The sequence below is a fragment of the Tasmannia lanceolata genome, unplaced genomic scaffold, assembly GCF_043159265.1.
Source record: "Tasmannia lanceolata isolate RefF3 unplaced genomic scaffold, GAP_Taslan_0.1 ptg000026l, whole genome shotgun sequence".
In the NCBI taxonomy this organism is placed as follows: domain Eukaryota; kingdom Viridiplantae; phylum Streptophyta; class Magnoliopsida; order Canellales; family Winteraceae; genus Tasmannia; species Tasmannia lanceolata.
The window spans coordinates 7,903,865-7,928,130 of NW_027518703.1; the positions used below are offsets into that span (position 1 = coordinate 7,903,865).

Here is a 24,266-nt window from a genome sequence, read left to right on the forward strand (position 1 = left end):
GAAACCCAACAAAAATCATTTTTTTATAAAACATGGAACAAAAACAAACATTGCATGCAGATTACAGACTCAAAACAGATTTGTCATGGAAAGTCCAACTTACAATGGGCAAGGGAAATGTAAGTTAGAAAAGAACTACCAAACTTTCCTAACCAAGAAAGCAGAACAGTGGCTATTGTGGGGAGCATTACAACCCTCCTCCCCTGTGAGAAAATAAAACCTCATAGACAAAGCCATCTTCAACCTTCTTTCAACAAACGAGAGCTCTATCCCTACCCCTCACAAACAGATGAATCATTCTCTGCCCCTCAAGACTTACAGATAAATGGACAAGAGAATTCCAACACATAATATATAAGTATGAGTCAAATTCTTCTCCGACCTTTAAGGAAGAGAAATCACATCTCGACGCGAAAGGGCTCTTGCATGGTCGTAACCAACCATATCCAGTACAAATGAGCTGTTCTAATTGCTTTCATCTTGCCTTTGCCTAGGAGGGCTCGAGTACTCGGCCCCACTCTCCGTTGATGTTATATTAGATGATGCGTCTGATGTTGAATCACTATATGTGCCATTCCTAATACCATTCGATTCCAGCACAGGGTTCCTCTGAGGATCAGAAGTTGTTGCCTTATGGCCTTCCTCTGCTAGTCTCTTGAGTATGTTCATTACAGTTGGAAGAAACTTGGTCGATAAGGAGAGAAGACCAGGAAGCTGCACTCAGAGATAAAGCTTGATAATCAGGTAATGGGACTTCTTAAAATACATTAAGCTTCAAGGAAGAAGGCTATAGTTAATAGTTCAATTGTTTACTACTCACAGCGCCATTACGGAATTCGCCTGAGATGTCTAGCTGGACCCAAAGGGCTTTGCCCAGCAGAAAAGCAACAAATATAACACCAAGATACAAAGGATTCCTGTCAAGTAAGATAGATCAGTGTGGGAGAGACAAGAATTAAAAGATTCAGCATCCACACTAATTACATAAATACATGGTAATTACCTCAAGAGCGTCATAAATTCATTGAATCCCAGGATAACAATGGCAAGAATTGCCCATGGTGGCGGCAACCAGTTGTTATTACGCTTGTTGGCTTCCTGCAAAGTAAAATTAACCAGAAATGCTTGATGGTTAGGGCTTTGTCTTACTGAATGTAGAGGTGATATGGGTACAATTATCTATGCATTTTTTCCTGAAGAAGCTAACCAGATTCATTAAGGCTCCGTTTCTTTCGACGTAAAAATGGACGAAAAATTTGTCTTATGTTGTAAAAATGAATATAAAAAAAAATTTACGTCAAAAGAAAAAGAGCCTAAAGAGAAAAATAGAAAATACAGAAGGACAGAAGCCCACCCAGAAAAATAAAAATTAAAGGCAGTTAGAGATTGCCCCTCAATAAAATCCTCACGACAAACACCGGCTTCAGAAAATCTTCAACAGAGATAATAGCATATTTAATTAGTTATCTCGGCAATAAATAGATGTCATCATAGAAGTTAAGGAAAACAGTTATGGGGAACTTGTGTCCTCCATTTACATGAGAAGCAATTTAAATGAAGTTCTGCTCATTGTACTATGTCCCTTGCCAAAAATCCATTAGTTCATTTGCTAGTATTGGGATTTGTCAAAACGAAAGATTTAGATCACTACTCAAGGTTCTTCCTTGAAGGATTATTTCCAACAGTTTCCACAGCTCTGGACTTGATCTCTTTGCCCAAGCAAGTGCATTGGTAGAGTCCCCTACTACCAGTGAGCTTCATGGTGAAGTTCCCTTTGAAGATGGGCAGCCCGGTGATGAGTGCTGATTTCTCTGCCCTGTTTGAATCTTTCGTGCCAATTGGCCGGGAATACACCTCCACAAGATCTACGCCCAATGTGATGTCTAAACTGCCATTGAAGTTTAGTTTGTAGTAGTTCGGAGAAGATCATCAAGCTCTGAGTTTATATGGTCTTTGATAATAATATTATCCTCCAATCTCTAAGCACATTTCCCCACCAAAATGAACATATTACTTTTCTTGCTGAAATATCATTGCACTATCAGTAGCTTGGTAAGCTTCTTATTCTTGTTCATTAATGTATGCTTGGATGCAACATCATGGTTCAAGATCATTGAACAGAGAAAACGTCATCGAATTTGCTGTCAGATGTCACATTTGATAGTTGATTTGTAAGCAAAAACATCACCGATTTCATTGAATGTACATCATCTATCCTTCTCCATTGTTGACCATGTGGTTGCTTGCATTTAGTTTGGAATTCAGATCCATATTCAATTATGCTTGTTGGTGCCGATATTATTCTAAGGAATCAAACAAGCTTTCATGAGTGTTCATTATCTATCTTTCTCCGTTGTTGACTGTATGGTTGCTTGGAATTAGTTTGGAATTCAGATCTGAATTCCATTATGCTCTTTGGAGCTGAGTTCATTCTAAGGAATCAAATTAGTGAAAATACACTTTATACTTTATACCCTGTTCAAACAGGGAATAGCAGCCACAATGATTTCTAACATATTGTCTTCCATAGAATGTAGATCTTGGAGGAGATTTCCCAGATTTTGAATAGCATCAGGAATCAAAGGAAAAGCGATTCTTTGCTTTCTGCAAACTGTCGTTTGGAAGTGTACGAAATTGTGGAGTTTTGTTGGAGTTCTGAGTTTTTTACTTGGAAACAACAAGGTGAGCAATGATGGAGGGAGTTTCTTCTTATTCCTGAAACCGTTCTGTGATTGTTTGAGTTCTGTTCTCTCTATTAGACACTTTGATAAATCTATGCTCAGTCTGCAAAATAATTTTCTAAGCAAAGATTTATGTTGGATCCTAGGGTTTGGGATGGTTTCAACTCATTGATTACATTCTTGGATTGAACATCACTATTTTGCAACCTTCTTTGAACGAACATATGTTACCTGGATACGGGTGCGGTTACCGGATAATGCAAGGATCTAGTGCTAAGATTCTCTAAGCTCCATAGTAATAGGATACAGATATGGCAAGGATTCAATAGGTAAGTGGAATATAACTAAGAATCCTTTAAGAATATGTTAAAATAGTATGAACCAAACATGGATTTGAATTTTAAAAAGCGCACACATATCTCTCATACAACATATAATATTAGGATATAGATATGGCAAGGATTCGATAGGTAAGTGGAATATAGATAAGAATCCTTTAAGAAAATGTTAAAATAGTATAACCAAACATGGATTTGAATTTTAAAAAGTAAACACACCTCTCTCATACAACAAATCAGCACCTATTCTAGAGACCCCTCTCTCTAGCTTATAAAAAGAAAAAAAGAAGGTTTATGTTCAAAAGGTCATCTTTCTTTTGTCTATACTTGAAAGACTAACACCTAACCAATAGCAGCAAAATCAAAGCAAAAAATAAGGATAAAGATGAGACATATCCGACATGTATCTCACAACCTTATCCTTATCATATCTTACTGAGTCGGGTACCCCACGCATTTGAAGGTTCCTGGTTTCATAGGAAACTGTCTCCAATTCATGGATTTGTTGTTACCCAATAAATATAGAGATTGTAGAGGATTTACATGGAACTTATCATGTTTGGCAAACTGATATGCATATGGTTCAGATCCTAGAAACTATTTGGAGTGTAAGTTCTGAACTTGGGCCATCATTGTTGGATTGGGTTATAGATTCGGATAAAGAGAGATTCATTAACTTAATTCCTTTAGAGTGCAGATTATGTGAATTATTACCTTATTTCCAGCAAGAGCATTGACGGAAATATCATCATATTATCCCAAGCTTTGTATGTATTCACATTATGAATTGAGGAATTATCATCATATTATCCCAAGCTTTGTATGTATTCACATTATGACTTTCGGTGAGAATACTAGGGGTTTCATTCTTAGTTGTTTGCACTTGCTTTTAGGGAAGAAAAAGGTTGTTGATTAACTATGAGCTTAGTCGATAATTGCTTTTCTTATATAATTGACGGGGTTGATAATCAGTTGGCTGAGATAGTGAACAAATTGGGATTATATCCGTTGACTGCTGAGTTCGGGAAGGAAAGAGGCCAGGTATTGTGGGCTCCAACTTCGGGTACATTTCATAAAATGGGTTAACGATATCAGATTTCAGAATGACAGCATCCATATAAGCAGTGGCTTAACCTCAATATAACAGAAGGGAGAGTTAGAAATATGACTCGAAGGTTGACTTTAGAAATTGAAAAAGGGAGGAATGATTTTATCATTTACCCATAGATTAATTTAGATGCTGCCACTGAAAACACGAAAAAAAGATAACCCTACAGTTTTAGAAATTAGATGTTCCACAAGTTTCTTTGCCTGCAAAAAGAAAGTTGATGTATTCTTGTTTCATAGTATCCAAGAAGACTTGTCAGAATTGCATTTCAACAAATAACTTTATAAGTTCACTCAAACTAGGTAGCGGAAAGGAATATAACTTGCACCCCTCACAGGAAAATAGGAACTTTCAGAAGACTATCAGGCACTTCATAGTACCACTTAAAAGAAAACATCTCGATTAAGACAGCCAATTTAAATGTTAACACTATTCATTAAAATCAAACCTACGAATTCTACCAGTTAAACTGAGAATGATTATATTACTACAACAAGAAAATGAGTATGACAACCAAAGGCCAATAATATTTCCATTTCAACATGGATAACATGAAGAAATTAACAGAATATAACAAAAATAGCATTGAAAAACATAATACACATGAGGTTTACCTGTGCAGCAATGGCCTGAGTGACACTGTACTCTGTATCTGTGTTGAATTGTCTCCACAAAGATTTACATTGGACAGGTGAAATCAAAGTTTTCGTCAAGGGAACCTGGTAAGAAAATATCAACCGTAAACATAAGTATCACAATACAATAAAGACCATTCCTAGAAAATGATTCTTTCCAAGAAATGATGCATTTCTTTGCCCCAAAATGCATCTCTCTCTCTCTCTCTCTCTCATGGTATAAACTCATAAGACTCTTTCTCATAGGAACTCAAAAACCAGAAACTTCCTGTTTTATATATTTGGACCAGTGAGCAATGCATGCAGTCATATGTTGATTCTCATGTTTATTTTTAGGTTTCACATGTCCAAATTTGATTTCTTCATTAAACTTCAGCATGATTCTTATGCTATTCCTCTAGTTATTCAGCCCTTACAGAACGTTGATGCTTTATGAACTAAAGAAACAAACACAAACTTCATAACCTGTTAGGTCCAGGATATGGAAGTAAAACAAAAGAAAAAATAATAACAATAACAAAAAAAAAATGATAACAAGAGCCTTACTAAAGAGAAGGAAAAAAATTACAAAATGGGTAGAGATTCATTCCTCCACATAAAGAACATTGTAATTTGGTTGGAACCATGTTTCAACAAAGAGACAGCTACATCTTATCATATCTCTACAAATATGAAAAGGAAATACCAGCCTGGCCAATGAAAACGCACCCAAGAAATCACATTAGATGAAATTCCCTAAATCTTACATCTATCATCCAACTAAGAAAAAGATCCGATAAGTGGAAAGCAATGCTCTTGCCTCAACTTTGCTCAAGTCGGCCATGCCAACCAGATCAGGAAAACCTTTAAGAATCTCACCTTGATCATCCCTAACGGTATCCTTATTTTTCATGAATTCTGCCCATATGATTACTTATACGTTAAGCAATTACCATACATTATCCAGGTATAAATGTATAAGGCACAAGAATGTCATGTGTACAGAACCCAGATGAAAGCATCTGGGTTACATAATTGATCACTACTGAAGTTATCTAGGATCCAAACATCTCCTAAGACTCATAGTGACTGAGCATGAAAAGTCAGCAGTATGAGAGAACTCATCCAAGACAAAAAAGATACACATCTGAACCAAAATTTCAAATAACAGAGTCAGCAATCTTTGATTAGGAATTTAGAAGAAATTATGACATTTTCTAGTTGGTTGAAGCTTCCGTAATTTCATGATAATCTCCCAGACCATAGAGATCCAAGATACAGCAAACTATATTATAGTCGATTAGGAATTTTTGCATCCATGTCATGGTCTCTGTAACCCATCAAATGCAGTGCTGAAGATGGATAGCGAACTAGATTATAGTTGTCTTTTGAACAGGTTCTAGGAACATGTCCTTCATATTTATTTATTTGTTTGTTTTTAACTTCAGAAATTTCAATATGAAGAAGCACCTAGGTGGATGTAGCAGAAAAGAGAGAACTTGGTGTCAAGATGGGGAATCATTTAGTTCACCAATTGCATAAAATTGCAGATAACCAAGATAGAATTATAGTAAAGTTACACCCCTACACTGATACCATTTTAAATACCTAGGAGATTTAGGGTTTGCATTCATTTTTCTAAAGAAAAGTCAACAGAAATATTACTGGCACTATTAACATTAAACTGATATACCAGGTTGGGTTTAGAAAAAACTATGGCCGCCATGACGGGGTTTCTTTCTAGATTTACACGAGAATTTTAGTTCTATTCCAATGATGTTTTTCATTGTAGCTTGCTTTGGGATCCCTTTAGGTAGAAACGTGAATGCATGTATGTAATAAACTAAAAGGTAAGGAATTCAGATTTGTTAGTGGATGTGTGTCATGTTAAGAAGTACTTAGATCACATTTTTATTCATTGAAAGGTAAGGATTGGGACACCATGCTCAAATGTCTTGGCAGGGTTTTTAAGGGTAGGGTATTTGAGCTATTTACTACATGGCAAAAGGGCTTATCTCTCTCTCTCTCTCTCTCTCTCTCTCTCTCTGATATGTTGGGTATCTAAAATGGAAGAAATAAAAGAATCTCTGATAGCCATGAACCTACTACGTGAAAAGTGAATGGAAAAATCAAATTGTCTATTTTTTTTTTTTTGAAAATTAAAATAAATAAATCAAATTGTCTATTATTTATAAGGATCTTGAAAAGAAAGAATTTTGCAGCCTATTGGTCATAGACATAAGCATTGGAAGGATATTTGTATGTGCCACTCTACATTGAATGTGATTGAGGCTAGATAGACACCTACACCGCTAGGCACCATTAAGCGAAATTTGGTGGAAACTCTTGTGGCTATCCAAGTTGACGGTGATTGGAGAAGCATTTGATCTGAAGGACGCCGTCTTGGCATTTCCAGGCCTATAGGCAATTAAGACTCGGAGAAAGTGGAAGTGCAAACTTTACCTATTGGATGCTGGATTTTCAAAGAGAAGACGGCAGGTCAGTTATGGGACAAGGGGAATCAAAGTCAATTCTCACTCTTACCAAATACAATTTTGGAAATAAGGGACCTACATAGAGATTTATTACCTAACCTCAAGCACAATATGAAAAGCATAATGAAGTGGCAGACTCATTAGCAAAGGAGAGGATTGAAATGGCAGAGCGTTGCTCAGAACAAGTTATACTACTTCTATAGTTTTGTATTTGTCGTTTCCTTGTGGTTATTTATTGTTTGGGATTGTATGGAATGGGCCTAGAATCAATGGTAGGGATCAATCCTAGGTTTTAGACTTATTATGAGGAGTATTTAAAACTCCACCTGTGTTTTTCACAGCCTGTCTCAAGCCAGGATAAAGGAGGAGGCTTGGCGTCAGGTTGGCAGCCGGTCGTAAACTTTGCCACTCTTCTATGAAATGAATCCTTAGGCTTAGTTGAGTTGAGTATGAGAAGTATTTAAGCTCCTACAAGGGATTTTTTGAGAGTCTTTTGGCTAAGTTACGAATTTGTTTTGATTTATTGTCGATTTTCCCCATCATGATTTGTGGTCCATTTCTAGCTATTTGAATTAAAGTTATTGTTCTTTTGATTGAGATTTGTTCTTCAATTGGTGATTTCATTGCTAAGCATCTGAAGAAATCAAATTGCATCATAAACACACACTAGCATAGCTAAAACAAATAATCACAAATTTAACACATCAATAGTTTCAAAAGCTACAAATGCTACCTCTTCCCAAGTGCTAGAAGCCAGTGGGTCAAATGATGTGATGCTCCTATCGGTAACACCACTGTTACCAGAACCCACTAGACAAAGGGAGAGAGTATTCTCAATATTATCCGCATGGTCATCCAAACGGACTGCTGCCATAACAGAGAGCAACTTCAAGGACTGCAAACAAGAATAAAAGATATTCAGAGATCCTCAAGCTAGAAGAAACCAGGAGTTCAAACATTAATTATAATGAACTCCAGATGGTTATTTTCAGATATCAAATAATCAGTTGTGATATACCGCAGAGCGAGCAGTTTTTGTGATTGCTCGGATATCTTCCTTCCCAGTCCAAACTCTAGGCATTGAGTCAGAATCCCGATTAAACAATGTAGCAAACCTACAAACAGTTTAAATTTTTAGTTCCATTTTGTGTACAAGAAACAACACTTTCTATAAATTAATGCATGGCCATCCCAGCTTTTTCTCTTACCTGTCCTTCATATGGCTCAAGACCCTCCCGGCTTCTTCTTTAGCCTTCAACTCAACCACGTTTCTTGCATAGTCTGCAAGGCTTTCAAGCATTTTATCCATGGTTTTTTGGTCAATATCAAAGCCAGATAGGGCAGAAGAAAATCCAGAGATAGCTGACTCAGTCTCCCGGTGAAGAAGTACTCTTATTGCAGGCCAGGTATCACTGCCAGCTGCATCTAGAAGAGCTTCCACGGGTTCTGCAAGAGCTGCTTTGAGTTGTCCCTGCAAACATATCAAGCTTCCTTAGCCACCAGTGGTTCCATATCCATACTTAATTTTCATTCGTTAATTCGTAAAATGATGATAGTAAATGGATATATTGAGAGAGAAAATCGATATCCAGCACTGGAAAAGTTCTTTCTTGAGAGAAAATGGTCCATCCCATGAAAATTGTTAGAAGTGTTGGTGTAATGAAATACCCATATGAGGGTATTCTTGTCATTCTACTCGTAACCCCCACCCACCACACACACACACGCAAATATATATATAGGAAATTGTTTGTGTGCAGTTGCACAAATAAGCTATCTGTGCATGGCTGCACAAACCATAGTGGGGGCCACATTTTTGGGGGGATCCAAAGCATTCATTTGGAAGGCCCTTTTCCATGGATAGGGTGTGTACCAAAAATCAGCCCTATAGGATCATCCTAACCCAATCAAAGTTGGAGGGGGAAATGGACAGACACTGTTTCTGCCCATTTTTTCCCTCCACAAATGGCAGGGTTAGGATGATCCTAAAGGGCTGATTTTTGGTACACTGGAAGGGCCTTCCAAATGAATGCTTTGGATCCCCCCAAAAATGTGCGCCCCCCCCCCCCCCCCCCGCCCGCGGTTTGTGCAGCCATGCACAGATAGCTTATCTGTGCAGCTGCACACAAACCATTTCCTCAAATACTCGTGTGAGAGGGAGACTGGCAACTCTCTCACCTCTTCTCCTCCATCTCTTCTCTTCTTCTCTCTTTTACTCATGAAAGATAGAATACCATTAACAAAAATGAATACCAGGATTTCATACCTCATACAAAGAATTAAGTTCAGACAGTTTGGCAGCACGAACAGAAGCTACATGTGCATCAATATCACGTCGAAGCTTCTCCCGAACTTTGGAAGAATCCCAATTCGCTTGTTTAATAGCCGCATCTGCAGTTTTAACTAAAATCAGCAATCTAAAGATTTATACATGAGTAATTAGGCAAACAATGCTTTGAAAACTTGAGATTAAAAGAAGAAAAAGTGCCAAACGAATGTTTTGGTTGGAATTTAATGTTTTATTTGGTTATGTGTAGGGAAAGTTCAGCCCATTGACATGTCATAACATCCTTTTATATGCCCAAAACCGTATGAAAATTCAGTTTTTTCATCATTCTCATCTGAAATACCCATTTCTTCACAAAGCTAGGCTTTGTTACTTCCACCCTCTTTCTTGTTGATATCGTAATGACTTTATGTTTGTAGACCAGGTAATTTCAGTCCTGTTGTATTACTAAGAAATTGCCATTACCTTTGGGGTATCTTGGTAGCCATGCCCAATCTCATTGTATAACCCCCCTTTTTAATAGTTATCTCATTGTATAACTTACACCAAGTAATATACTAACTATTATGCCCACAGAATATTCATGGCAGGGTCAAAGTTCTGTAGCAAAGTCCAACTAACCCTCCTACAATTCTGTAAATTGAACTCTTACTCTAGCAGGCCAATGCATTCTGTAAATCAAATCAGGTGATTATATTCATTCGTATTCATAACATTCATGGCGGCAAAGCAACATATAAAGGTTTTGTGTCGCTCAGATCCACCAGCTCATCTCAAGAGCTATTACATCTGAAGCTGCTTAAAGAACATGCAGGAAAGAGATGTAGCAGTTACCTCACGACTTTATGGGAATCACTGATTTTGCCATTAGGAAAGAAGAAAAGGTCAGTTCCTTGATTTTGATGGGTCTATTCCAAAGAAGTGGTAAAGCGGCATGATGTTCCAAAGATGATCATTTCAAATCACAGTCGTTTAGTTTTGCTAGAGAATATGAGGTCTCAATGTTGAGTATATGAGATCACCAGATCTCAACATTGAATCATCTAGGTGTTAGATTACACAACTACACTAGATGAGGTAGCTGTGTTAGATTAGGATTATTCTGTTCTAATCTATTTCCATGTTTATCATTATCTTTTTGTGAAAGTCCTTTGAGTGTTCTACAAAAAAACTCATTAGGGTCGATTGTAATCATAAGAAATATTAGTGAAATTGTTTTCTAACATGGTATCAGAGCAGGTTCAACGGATGGTGCCTTGAAAACTACTCGAGTAGCTTTGTTTTTTGCCGGATGCTTGATCTAGTAGTCCGCTCATCCCCGATCAACATCATCGATGCCGCAATCTCATTCACCAACAATCGTGGACATGCCAGCCTCGACGATCGTCATCACTCATGACTGCCCATCGTCTTCCTCAAGACCATTAACACCATGCGTCAACGGAACACCCTGGCATCTCGCCTCTCATCACCAGTTACCCTCACTCTCGCCGCTCTTAAAATATACTGACGAGATCTCACCGTTGGATGTAAGAGTATACGAGATCACCAAAACTCACTGTTGGATCATCTGGGCATTGTTTTAGGCAACTAGACCAGATGAGGTAGCTAGGTTAGATTGGAATTATTCTATTTTTTTTCTTTTTCCATGTTTATCTTTAGCTTTCTATGATTACTCTATATAAACACTCATTAGAGTTGATTGTAATTACACGAAAGGTTTATATAAAATAGGATGAACTGACATAAAAATGAGGAAGTCCATGTTTAGAGTTGTTCTATATAAACACACTCTGTGAGCCCACATTCCATGCTTATCATGTTTAGCTTCTAAGGTCTTTCCGATTGGATCAAAATTTTAGCCCCCGTGACATGGCGTTGTTTTTGTTTCTTTGCTTGTGAGCAGCTCGGTCTGTGAGCGTTGTCTTGTTCATTCAGAAAGAAAATATTATTATCATGTCCCAAATCATGCATTACTAGAATGTGTTATGGCCAGGCCTCAATTGGCATGATATGTTATTGATGTAGGAAGTTTCAAAATGAAGGCTTATAATTCCATAAGTACCATCTTTCAGAGTGAAAAATGAACCTTCAACGATTCCTAAAAAAACAAACCCTTGGGACTAATTTTATATGGATCCAACAGGACTGGCACTCATAGCAGCTACTGAGAGGATAAGGAAGAGAAATTGGAACATACTGTTTTGAGAAGGTTAGTGATAGCTGATTCAATATAAAATGGGATGAACTTACACAAAAGACATTCAATTTTATTGCAAGCTGACTCTATGTGATGATCAGAATTAAAATTTAAAAGCGAAAGAATATGAAAAATAAATAATCTGATGTACACAAGTACCTGCAACTCCTTCATCAAATATTGACATAAAAGATTGAGTGCAATCACGAGAAGCCACAGCAAATCCTTCCCCTTTATTCAGAACCTTATCATATGCTTCCTTAAAATTTTCCAGAGTTCTTGACCGCAGGTGCCCCAACATGGATTGATAAGCAGGGTGGACTAGCTACAAAGTTCAGCAAAATATGACAATAAAAAAAAGTGTAGACGTACATTTTCTTGATTTAAGCAAACTTATATCACTCAAAAAATTGATCGAAACCCATGAAAAGTAACATAGTTTCTAACTTAGGAATTTAAGAATGAGAAGAACTCCAGATAGATACCCTGGACTGGTAACTTTTCTATACTGATGGTAATTAATGTAATTATGAACCAAAGTTACTGGACATGCCAAAACTGGAAACCATCTGTTTGATCAGAAATTGGCACCTGCAACAATTCAGGCATGCATTTGGAGACATCTCCAACAGACTTATTTGTATCTCAGATACATGTTTAACTTCTTGAAATGCTGTACATGAAAGAAAGTCCTAAAAATGTTGTCTATTTATGCAAATCTCATATACAGTGATCAATGAAAACAAAAGAATTGCTTCTTGATAGAAATATGTATAGGCAATGCTATGTGCTACTGCCCGTCATTAAGGGTAGTTTAGTCATTTGGTTCAAAAATTGTATCTAGGTCTCATTGTGAAAAAAATTTATGACTTAATAAAATGATTATCTATCTCCCCTTGAATTCTCTCCTCTCCTCATCTCTTCTCTTCCCTATGCTATTTGATGCAAGCAGTTTGTACATGGTATTGGTACCAAGGCAGGCAAGACCTCAACGCCTCAACGGTAGAATCCATCAACTGTAAGAGGTACTTTGTTCACTTCCACATACTTCTCTTCTTATTTCAAGGGCATATATCTTCTCATTCCCTTTCTCATTCACATCCTGTTGATAAAATATCTCTTTTCCTTTAATCCATCTTTCAACATTCTTCCTATATTTTTTCCTCTCCACAAAAACCCAAATTCCCCTTCCCTAATACGTACAAATTTCCTTGGCCTTTTCTTCCCTTTCTTTGCTCTTCTGCACCTCATTTAAGTTGAGGCGCGCACCCAATGTAACCCTAGTTTCGCCCCTCAATTCCCTCTTCCATCTCTGTCTCTCTTCTTTCTTACATATGATACCCCTGCCTTTTCTCTTTCTTCTCTCATTCTCTTCCTTTTTGATATTTTCTTCCCTTTCAATTCCACCCTCAAGCCTAAAGTTCCCACACAAATTCTCAATGTCTCCACCTCTCAAGATCTCTAGAAAACCATACCTGATTTCTATTCCCAGCAGTCAGAGTCTCACACCATAAAGTTATGAATGGAGCTTCAAAACTGTCTAAAAGAAAAATATTCTTCCTCAAAGTTTCTGAACAAAGTTCAGTTGTTTGATTGGTTGTGGAAGCGGATTTATAAAATTATTCCACCGTAGATCTTCTTAACTAGACATGTAGCCACAAATTATCACAATCGAGACCACAATTTGACAGAAGTTTTTTTTTTTTTTTTTTGAGTGGCACCTGACAGAAGACAATTGATACTAAGAAGGTTGAAGGGTGTGCATACATGCACCTCTCGGGTGTTTGTACCTTTGCACTCGTTAAATCTCAGAACAATAACGATGGATGACTGAGATCAAGGTGGAAGATGAGAACTTAGGGAAAAAGAACATAAAGAGAGAAGGGTTTTTTAAAGAGTAAAATGAAACTATAGATGTGTTTTTTTATAAACTCCTACTAGGGTTTCATATCAAAGCCCCAACAGCATAATCAATCACAACCACAGGTAAGCATGCCAAAATATAAATCATCAAACTTCAACTTCCTAACAAGGTGACGACTGACGAGTTGCTGACGGCACAAGGGTTACCTAAAGAACCACCTTCTCTCACATTAATAGGAATTAGTGATTAATCTTTGTGCATAGGCTATGGTCTCCAACACGTGTTGGATGATACACGTCATGGTGTAATTCTAGAAAACTGACAATGACCTTGAATTAGATTTATTTACACCAAGCAGAATTATCCTCAATGATTGTTAGGTTTGTTTGACTCATCTCAGATTCCCTATCTTCGATCTTAGCAGGTTAATCATCCTAATCTCCAGATAAATCAGGGCACCCAATCACATCCGCGTGATTGACCTCATCCCGGACAGACACTCATGCCGTGGTTGCTCTTTGTTGTGCTAGTAGCAAGCCTTACCTGTTGACGATTATTAATTAACTAATCTAGTGCTTATATATGCATCAATATAAGCAGAAGCTAGAAAATGTATAGTTTCCAGAAACTCCTGTTGACAGAAGAAATGAAAACCACTATGGAAGAGAGAGGAAATTCCAATTATGTTTATGGTAATGGTATTGAAGACTTCATTGTGGATATGTATAGTTACTAAAAAAAAAAAAACATATCGACAAATTCTTAGAAGAGTAGAGGTATGTATAACATACATGCAGTAATTTTGCTTCCAACTGCTGCCGCTTTGCAGTCCTGACACTTTCCTCAAAATAATTAGCTTCCATGTCATACCTACAGAAGAAGATAACGTGTCTCGGCATTAGAACTAGGTACATATGTTACAGCTTTGCAAGCTACTCTTACTACCATAAAAATGGATGTGTTGACAAACAAATTTTTTAAATGTTTAGAGCCTTCTATTACAACTAATTAAGTACATTAAATTATAAGAAAAATTCACGTTTTAGCTTTTTTTAATGGTAATTCAGGTTTTAGCTTTATGTTGCCATTAGTAACAGGTAAGACGTAGAAGTAATGAATTATGTGCCATATAAAGGGATTATGTTATAATATGAGTATGAATATTATGACAATCCAATCCACAAGGTTCATGGGAACACCATTCAAAAAAAAAAAAAGGTTCATGGGAACATCCAAAACAAATTTTCTATTTAAGTCACATAAGTGACATACAAATTACATTCAGTATGACTATATTACCCCTACATTACAAGCCATTTAGGAACTTTTCATGGAAATAATTCAGTATTTTTCCATTTAATATATACCTTTTCTTTTATAGGTGCCTCTTTATTTTGCTACCAAAACAAAAGTCTGTCTTTAGCTAAGGGTAAAATGGGTAGAGGAGCATTATAAGTTATTCAGGAAAATGATTGTTGGGCGGATGGGGTTGGGGGGTGGGGGTGGTTGATTTTAGTAAACAGAAAGTGATTAAAAATAGGTTACTTAAGGTGAAGAAAACTGAAAATTGCTTATTTCACAGTAGAAAAGAAGCCAAAAAGGTTTAAAGATATAAAACGATACTTAAAAGTATAAAACATAATACATGTCTATGAGATCAATTTCTATGAAAACTATCTAGCAAAGTGAATTGGCGTGCTAAGACTAATGTGTAATAATACATGGACATCCATTTTTTGTGAAATGAAGACAGGTAGTAAGCACAAAGTTGAAGTAAAACAAGTCATGGTAAAACTACATCACAGAAACTGGAAAACAGATTTATGTCCTTTTGGGGCCAAAAAAGAATGCTCACTCTGATAGACATCTTTCCAGGATTAAGCTGAGCTGCTTTCCAAAGACTGGAACTGGGCCAGATTTTACACCCTCTTCCAACAGAAGCCAATCCTGCAATGTTTTCAAAGAATTTCTGATTTCATTACAAATGTCACATTACGATACAAATGTTACACAGTACATGATGAACATCAAATACCTCATTAGCAGTGAAATGACTAAGCTTTTCATTGGCAATCTCTTCACAACGTACAGTAGCAACCATAACCTACAAATAGAATGATGTAAAGTCAACACAAAGAGAATCCACATCTTTTAATGTAGCTTCCAACAAAGATATTATTTACATCATGACCTTGTGGGCAGGAAGATCAAGGTCCTTGTTCTCCTTGATTATTTTCCAGATTTCTTGTGCACTAAAAGAAAATCCTGAGGCAGGAACGACGCCCCGCCGATCTCCAGCAAGTCCACCGGGAGTAATAGAATGAAAAAATTGTTGTCTTAGACTTGCGACCTTCATTAGTGATTAAATTAAAGTCAAAACTAATAATCACATGTCAAAAGAAGTTTGCCAACAAATGATAGCTACTAGACTCCTGTATAGCATTCTAGAAGAACATGATACAGGTTACAAGATAAACTTACATCTTCAAGGTAATAATATCGAACACTAAAAGTTTGGAAAGAGGTTTTACTGAATGCAGATTACATTGATGAAATCATTGGCATCAAATCTGGTAAATTACCTGCTCTTTAAATTGCTCTTCCTTCTCTTCATAACTTGAAAGAGCAACAACTTGAACCTAGCCATTTCAAGGAATAATAAAAAATCCATGCAAGTACAGAAGCAGTTATGGGTAATTAAAGAAAAATACAGGTTATATTGGTGAGGTTAAACTATCTTACATTAAAAAATTCACTAAGTTGGGTTTCCTTGTGAGCTTGTGGTTTGGGAACAGAATCCCATATCTGCAAGCAAAATATCGGGTCAGGCCACAACATTAGGAACAATGATATGAAAATCGATTGAGAGAACAGAAAGAGTGGATCAGTACCTTCTGAATATCTTCCCTCAGAACAGGTTCCAAATTTTCCAATGGGGTCTGCGTATACCCAATAAAAGAATAGACAATGTAAGAAGCAATTACACAAAAATAACTACCTATAAAAATAGAAGAGTTTTATCCAACTACCCCTCTCAATAGAGGATAGAAACTGGAATATGCACCTTAGTTTTGTCACGTATGACAAATAGTAAAGTTGTTTTACGAGGACTAAACAACCGCATCATGGCCTGTTGTAACAAATTCATAACAAAAGTCAACAATTGGAATCTTTCAATTTAATGGTTGCTTGCATGCATATGCACCAAAAATACCTGGAATACTGTCTTTAGAAGAGGCTTGTTTGCAGCCTGTTCACGGCCAATATCATGACACCACCTAAAACAACGAAAAGTATTTCAGAGAGTCTACCAGTGGAAACTAACAAAGCATCTCGCTACCATGGTTTTAAATTTCGACTGCAATCTGAAATTAAGACCATAACCAAAACTACCTGAAACCGATATTTCGGCCAGATTTTTTCCAAATTTTCGGCCAAAATTTCGGTAATTTCAGCCGGAATTTCGGCAAAAGTTTGAAATTCATTTTCTCACCAAATTTCGGTTTCGGCTATGTCCGAAACCGAAACCGAAATTTTAAACCTTGCTCGCCACCTGACATCAAGAAAATAGCAGGAAAATGTACAAGAGGAAGAAAGAAGCCGCCTTGGTTCATTTTTATTTCTTTCTAATAAATGGCGAACTTTAATAAAGTAAAATACTAACATATTTATAAGCACTATATCTGAAACTGTAAGAGCAAAAAGTGCACTCTGCTTCTCAAATGCAGTGTCATCCTGAAAATAGCATAAACAATACATAATACGGAGTAAGTGGGAATCTAGATTTTATTCAACTTCAGTTCAATAATGTAACCAGAATCCAAATAAAAAAGCAAGAATTACTTGCTATGCATTTGTCATAAGACACTGTAAACAATCAATTCTAAAAATAAATTATTATAAAAAACACACACACACAGAACATAACCCTGACCATTTCAGTAAAGTAATGAGGTTTGTTTAAGAATGAGAAGAATGAACAAGGAAGAGAAATTATAAGCTGTCTTATTGGAACACCAAAAGACTCATTAAGCCCTAGCAATTCATTAACCATTACAACATGATAGAATAAACATATTGAGATCAAATTTCCCTCTTTAAGAAGAGGTTAGCTTAATTTTTGGGAACTTTACAATTCCAACTCTAATGGTCATTAATTGCATTCTCTAATAAAAGAGAACACCTCTAATTATTCATCGAGGTTCCTACAATTAAATGATTCAGAAACGAAATGACAACGGAAAAATTAAATTTATGTCCATGTTCTGTATTTCCTCTAGACATCATTAAATATTCGGTGGCTCTAAGAGAAGGCTTTCTCTTCCTGCTACAGAAATTTCGGAATATCCACATGGAAGGTCTCTGTGAACTGTAGAGTTTTTTAACTTTCTTCCTTTCTGGACCATGAACCATGCCAGTAATTAGCCATTAATTTTGTTTAACTGTAGAGTTTTTTCTTTCAGAATCACCATAGCTACCTATATTTTAAATGAACCATGAACCATGTCAGTAATTTCCCTGTTCCTCTTTACTAAAATATTTCTAAAATTTAATTAGTATGTAATTAGCCGTCCCCAACTAATTAGCCGTCCCCAACTAGTTTGGGACAAAGGCTTAGTTGAGTTGAGTTATGTAATCAGCCATTTCCTTCAAGGTTGGTTCTTGCTGAAAATAGTGATCAACTAACTTTCCCAAATTCCATTATAAGCTTGATTTTCATCCATCTTCTAGAAGCATTCTGCATGATAGTCACTTTTCATTATGACATTATCAGCAAAGGGTATATGGTTCAGTTGTATATGTATATGTTCTATCAAGTGGTCAACAACACTAAAATTAGAGCATTACAACTCAGTAAATTCCATAATATTATTGATTGGGTGGTTATCACCAGCAATGCATAAAGATAACGCCTAAAATGAAGTGATAACATGATATCATTAATTCCTCTGTTGAGGTAAGGCCATGAAAATAAATGATAATGTCAAAGGGTATAAAGATTTGGATAAACACCTCTCCTCGTTCCCTTCCATCAGTACCCTCCAAATCCATCACAATTGTACAAGGGTCGACGTCAACACACTTTGCCATCCAAATACCTTTAGTAGTTTGGGACCTGAACATATACGGATGCAATCTTTATTTTTTCCAACATTCAAAAAGTTCAACTCAAGCATCACTAAATAAAGTTGAGGCCGTCTAAAGTAAGAAAACAATAATGTGAAAACTTACCTCCCCTTAAAAGTATCCATCTCCCGAAAATTGGTACGGAAAAGTTGATTCAAGAGAGTACTCTTCCCTGCCCAAGAAAGTTGTAACAGATGTTATGAAACTCTCTTTGGACAACCTCAATCTGAATGATGCATTAAATAATCTATAGGGATTTTGGCATGCGAATAAAGGAAAATATAAGAACACATAAAAGTCACAGCATTGGGGTGCCAAAAATAACTTCGGTGTCTAATAATGAAAAGGTTCGCACTCCAAAGTCCAACACAAAGAAGTAGATTGAATAATCTAACATTCGAACCACAATATTTTGATACTGCACAAGCTTGGCCCTTAACTCAGATACCAGGGTTTGAGATTGGGACAACTTGAAAAATGAATCACAAACAAGCTGTAAAAAATTAAAAATTGCGAATAACTTTATTGTAACCGTGAAAAAACATTGCAAAACAATGCAACCCACAAAATAGCAAAGCTAAAAAGGATGAAGCTGATGTCAAACGGCCAGATATACAATATACAAACATCGTGATACTTGGCAAAATAAAGAGAGCAATAATCATCATTGTTGAGTGTAATACACCTTAGGGCATCTAGCCTCCATCAATATGATAATATAATGAGATGGCATGCCAACACTCCAACCCAAACTTGAGGGTATTCTCCTAGTCTTTCACCACTCAATAGCATAAATACAATGACAAATACTTGGATCCACTGATTGATGGGTGGATGAAAATAAAGTTCTGATGGATAAAAGGAAGGCCCCCTGGAGCAACAAGGACTGGAAGCATTTAAGAAGGTTGAATGGGAAAACAAGAAAATGTTGTGTCGCTCCCCTGGTTATAGATTTGATAAATAATGAGGTCACAACTCTGCTTCTTGAGCTCTGACTATTTCTCAAGATGCATCCCTGCTTTCATGGATTGACGAAGATGAATACGCACTCACTGAATAGCCCATAAAGTAATCTGATGAGTTTGGAATTGAATCTACGGAAATCTTTTTAGTATCAAACTAGATGTGAATGACTCAATCACATACATACATTAAGGAGTGAAGGAAAAGAGATCACCAGGCAAATATTGGTCTATCCAAGTCAGTGTCTACTCTCAAGACACCCATCCTTTTGTATAACTAGATTTGTTCGAGGTGGAATTACTTATTAAGCTAGCTCGCTTTTTTATCTCCCTCATTCGGTTCTCTCCCTTTAAAACATTTCCAAGAAAACATTATTGTGAAAAACAATCAAGGAAAATGACCCATGCTATACGGAATCTTCTGAATGGGTGAAGTACCCATGTCAGATTCCAATACTTCGGGAACAAATAGTCCGATTAGAAACTTCATTATGTGAACCAAAATTCGCCCGAATTGGAACAAATAGTTAAGGGATTTTTATGTGTTCCCAAGCTGAAGTGTAAACTGCATTTCGAACTGGGTGAATTGGCACGTCCATAGTGGCTTGTCATTCACTTCTGGAAGACCCAGCATCAGTTCGGAAGTAGCCTATATGATAAGGGGGAAGGAAGTTACCCCAGTTGCTCATAAGCCCTTGACAGGCACATATGATCCATTAAGAAAGCTAAGAAATTACACAGATTTACATCAGTGTCAAAAATGAGATACAAGAATCAAAGAGAACATACGTGTAGGAAATCTTGCATCTACATAGTCGAGTTCAAATTAAAATCCATATGAACAAGTTATCTATACTTATGAACTACTTGCACACATACCATGATGGAAGCTTTCCCCTCACTAAGCATAATATACAAACTAAAATGGAAGGAGTAAAAAACAAGAAATAAAATTGATATTAAGAAGAAATGCGTATTAGTATGTGTTAAAGTATAAAAGATAAATAACGCCTTTCTCCAACAGCTTAATCTTTTGGAGAAGTTGGTACGTTAACATGGTATCAGAGCCCAAGGTCTTTTGTTCAAACCTCCTGGATAGCAAAAATCCACATGCGATGGTCGGCCCAAAGTGTGACCACATGCGCCACGTGTTTGCCAAGTGGGCCACACGTGCGGGGGAGTGTTAAAGTATAAAAGATAAATAACGCCTTTCTCCAACAGCTTAAGCTTTTGGAGAAGTTGGTACGTTAACAGTATGCTTGCTTGCTTTGTGATCAATTATTAAATGAATAAGTAACATGTGATTATTGTCAAGACATGCCCCATCAAATCTCCAGCTATTTTACCTAGATATGATCATCAACAAAAATTCATAAAAGGTACAACTCTGGATGATGGGCAGTCATTAACCCATCCCTTTGCACAAAGAATCGTTAAAATCATCCCCAACTAATAGCAAAAGTAAGGCCTTAATTAACAAGATATACATTACAATAAACAAGTAGTCTTTCTAAGAATTCTACAACATCCATCTACAAGTGAAACCTGACCAACAGTGCAGAAAAGAAAAGGAGAAATTGCTATGATAGTCTCCTTGGTCGAGAACGTTCCTAAGAGTAAGTCCTACCACCACATGAGGAAATTTCAAAATAACCAGGAAAGAAAGTAAAATCTTCATGTAGAAGTACATCAGTTCTCATGGAAAATACCCCTAGACCTTATCACAGTAGTACAGATACTTAACAAAGATGGGATACTGAAGGTTCTAAGTATTAAATTTAAAAAACTAGCCACATACCACTACTTTGAGGACCCATGATGGAGACCACAGCATAGGAGAGTCCACATTCAGCCAGCTTCACTGCTTTCATAAAACTTTCAAGGCCAGAGACATTAAATACACCATCTCCATCAATGAGGTGGGTAGAGCAGCATTCATCAACCATTTCTGGACGGAGAAATTAAAAATTAATTAAGGAACATAATTCATGAATGCCAAAAATTACATATGCAATGCTTCTAAGTTCTAACATACGCCACATATCTTAGATTGTGTAGAGAAAAACAATTCCACTCGAGATAGATGTTTTCAATTTGATATTCTTTTGTAGTTTCAAGAAAGAATCCTATGTTCAACTAGGAAGAAGATCAAAAGGCCATAGTAACCAATGCTTCAATCTCACATAAATATAATTTGACAACAAAATTTTCATTTGAGATAATTCATAAGATATTAAGTTGTCACTGGCACATAAATGCAATGAAATCATCGAAAAAGAAAAAGAATAGAAAAACTAAGAAATAAGATGGAAGCTAAACAGCATCCAGGGAACAGGTCTACCAAAAATTTAGCAGGCAGGGGATAGACATCAGAGGATGTATGAAGCAAGACGGTGAGGAATAATAAGTCAGAAGGTTGAAGGACATAGAGGGAAATATGGGAAATATGGGTAACATGAAAAAAAAATATATATCAAATTTGCCAAAGTCAATGTACGGTGGAGTATATTATAATAGCTAATGAGGTAGGAAATAGGTTAGTGATTAACACAACTACTTTCTCAAACCTCCCTACATATTTTATGTCAATCTACAAAGAGCTTAGTCAAAATAACTTCAGTTTTTAGGGTGGAAGGTGTTTCCAAAACCTAAAGCAAAGAAACGGTTGGCCATTATCCAACTAAGTGACTTTATTCTCACTTATTCAAGCAACATTCATCTAGAAGTTTTTTTTTCATTTGTGAATGAGGGGGTTTGGGTGGGGATGGAGGGCTTGTTTGTATTGCTAGCAAGGAAGAGTGCTGGGAAGGATCCATTTTAAATCAGCAGAAGGTGGGATGATTGGCTTTTAAAGGGAAACTAGGTTGTGTGCATTAGACCTTACATAGTAGACTTTAGGCACTGTTCAAGGTGTAGGTCCTCGTATTGCTGTCTTAATTTGCAAATAATGTAATTAATTTTCAAATATCACGTCGATACTCATTATAGGTGCAACATGTTAGAAAGATCCAAAGAATCTGCCTCTAGAGCTCTTCCACAGCTAGGTTCTTCATTACGATTAGTTAACACATGGATCTTGCAGACAAACAGAAGTTTCTCATTGTTTTCTACAATATTCTTACAAAAAGAGGATAATGTATAAGAGGTACTGATTATATGACTGGATTTCTTCTCCTCGAGAGGTTGTTTCATGGTAATCATGTTAACATGCATGCTACAAATAGATGAATCCAGAGCAGGGCTTCTTAAAAGAATGATATTGCATTGCTATTTGCGTACCAACCACATTAACAAACCATTTCATTTCTACACTACCAGGTGAATCCAGAGCAGTGCTACTAAAAAGAATGATATCACATTGCTAGTTTGGATTTTCACTTAAATGATGATGAAATATGAAAATGGGAGCTAAAATGCAAGGTTCAAATAGGTGGCTCCAGCACAGTGATTCTTAAAAGAATGAAATTGTGCAATTTTTCAACCCACTTCATTTCTCTTCCGTGTGCTTCCCCAACACTATAGCTCATAGCAATTTGAAATTAAATCAACCCTCAGATAACAAATCATCCACAAACACAGGCTTATCAGCATGCACAAGACCCCCCTTATAATGAAAAAAGTCGTTATTTCGATATGAATTTAACCTAGAAATCAGTCTATAGAAAGCCAGAGCCAAGGAAAATAGAAATATACAGACCACTTATACAGAAAAAAACAATCAAACCCAGATCACAGATTACCTAAAACAGATAACACTCCGACCCAATCACCACATAAACATCAGCTTTAAACAAATTTCCTCAACACCCAGATCACAAAATCAACTAACACCTTTTTTTTACTCATACCCATCACCAAAAACACTTAAATCTTTGAATCAAACAGCATAACAAGACCAAATCCTGAAAGAAGAAAAACAAAACAAACAGATCAAGAAAAGATAATTCACCATACCCATCAAAGAAGGTAGATCTTCCTGGCTCTAAGTATAATCAATTGAATACTCTCAGATCGAATTGCAAGAAAGAAAAGGGCGATCCAAGCTTCACATAGGTTTACCCACTTTTAAAAGGAGAAACTACTCTGTAGAAAGATTAAAAACTCAAAAGGAACATAAAAAGAAAAAAAAAATGGGGTCTGACTATACGTAGAGGAATTCGTATATTCTATGTATAATCCTACGGTTTGGTGAAGGGTAAGCTTGCAGAGATTGGATTATTGCACCGACTTTTATGGGACCCACCAACCGCCCACGTGTCGTTTTGCCCACGAATCGATTCCTTACACCGTATAATTTCTCTGCCTTCTGAACTCGAACTTTTGAAAAAATCATTTTACTTGATTTTTTTTTTTCTGCTTTTCTGTTATTCCAATTTCTAATTTCTAATAGCTTTTTAGTTTTTTCTTGACTAATTCATTTTTTATTTTTTTTAATTAAATTAGAAGGTAGTTGGAAACTTGGAAAACGGAAGCCGCCTACGTGGCAGCTGCCGAAAGTTGAGCCGGCTAAGTAAAAGACGTGTAAAGATGGTCCTTGAGAGACTACTGAATTATTTGGTAAACGTTTGGAAAAGAAAAAATTTTCCATTG

At 36.5% G+C, this 24,266-nt stretch overlaps 1 protein-coding gene across 1 annotated transcript; it reads right to left on the reverse strand.

Moving 5' to 3' along the window:
• Positions 1–23,884, reverse strand: LOC143858398 (protein ROOT HAIR DEFECTIVE 3-like). The gene is made up of 23 exons (XM_077369051.1): positions 23,631–23,884; positions 21,475–21,624; positions 18,820–18,886; positions 18,601–18,703; positions 17,252–17,322; positions 16,802–16,865; positions 16,652–16,717; positions 16,479–16,526; positions 16,330–16,392; positions 16,170–16,226; positions 15,779–15,937; positions 15,623–15,691; positions 15,443–15,534; positions 14,379–14,457; positions 11,883–12,048; positions 9,503–9,627; positions 8,445–8,707; positions 8,255–8,351; positions 7,970–8,131; positions 4,742–4,846; positions 1,004–1,098; positions 821–917; positions 1–714 (listed from the first exon to the last, which is right to left on the reverse strand). Exons 1-23 carry the CDS (start codon positions 23,632–23,634, stop codon positions 466–468), a joined length of 2,451 nt encoding a protein of 816 aa, XP_077225166.1. The 5' UTR covers positions 23,635–23,884; the 3' UTR covers positions 1–465.
• Between the last annotated feature and the right edge of the window lie 382 nt (positions 23,885–24,266).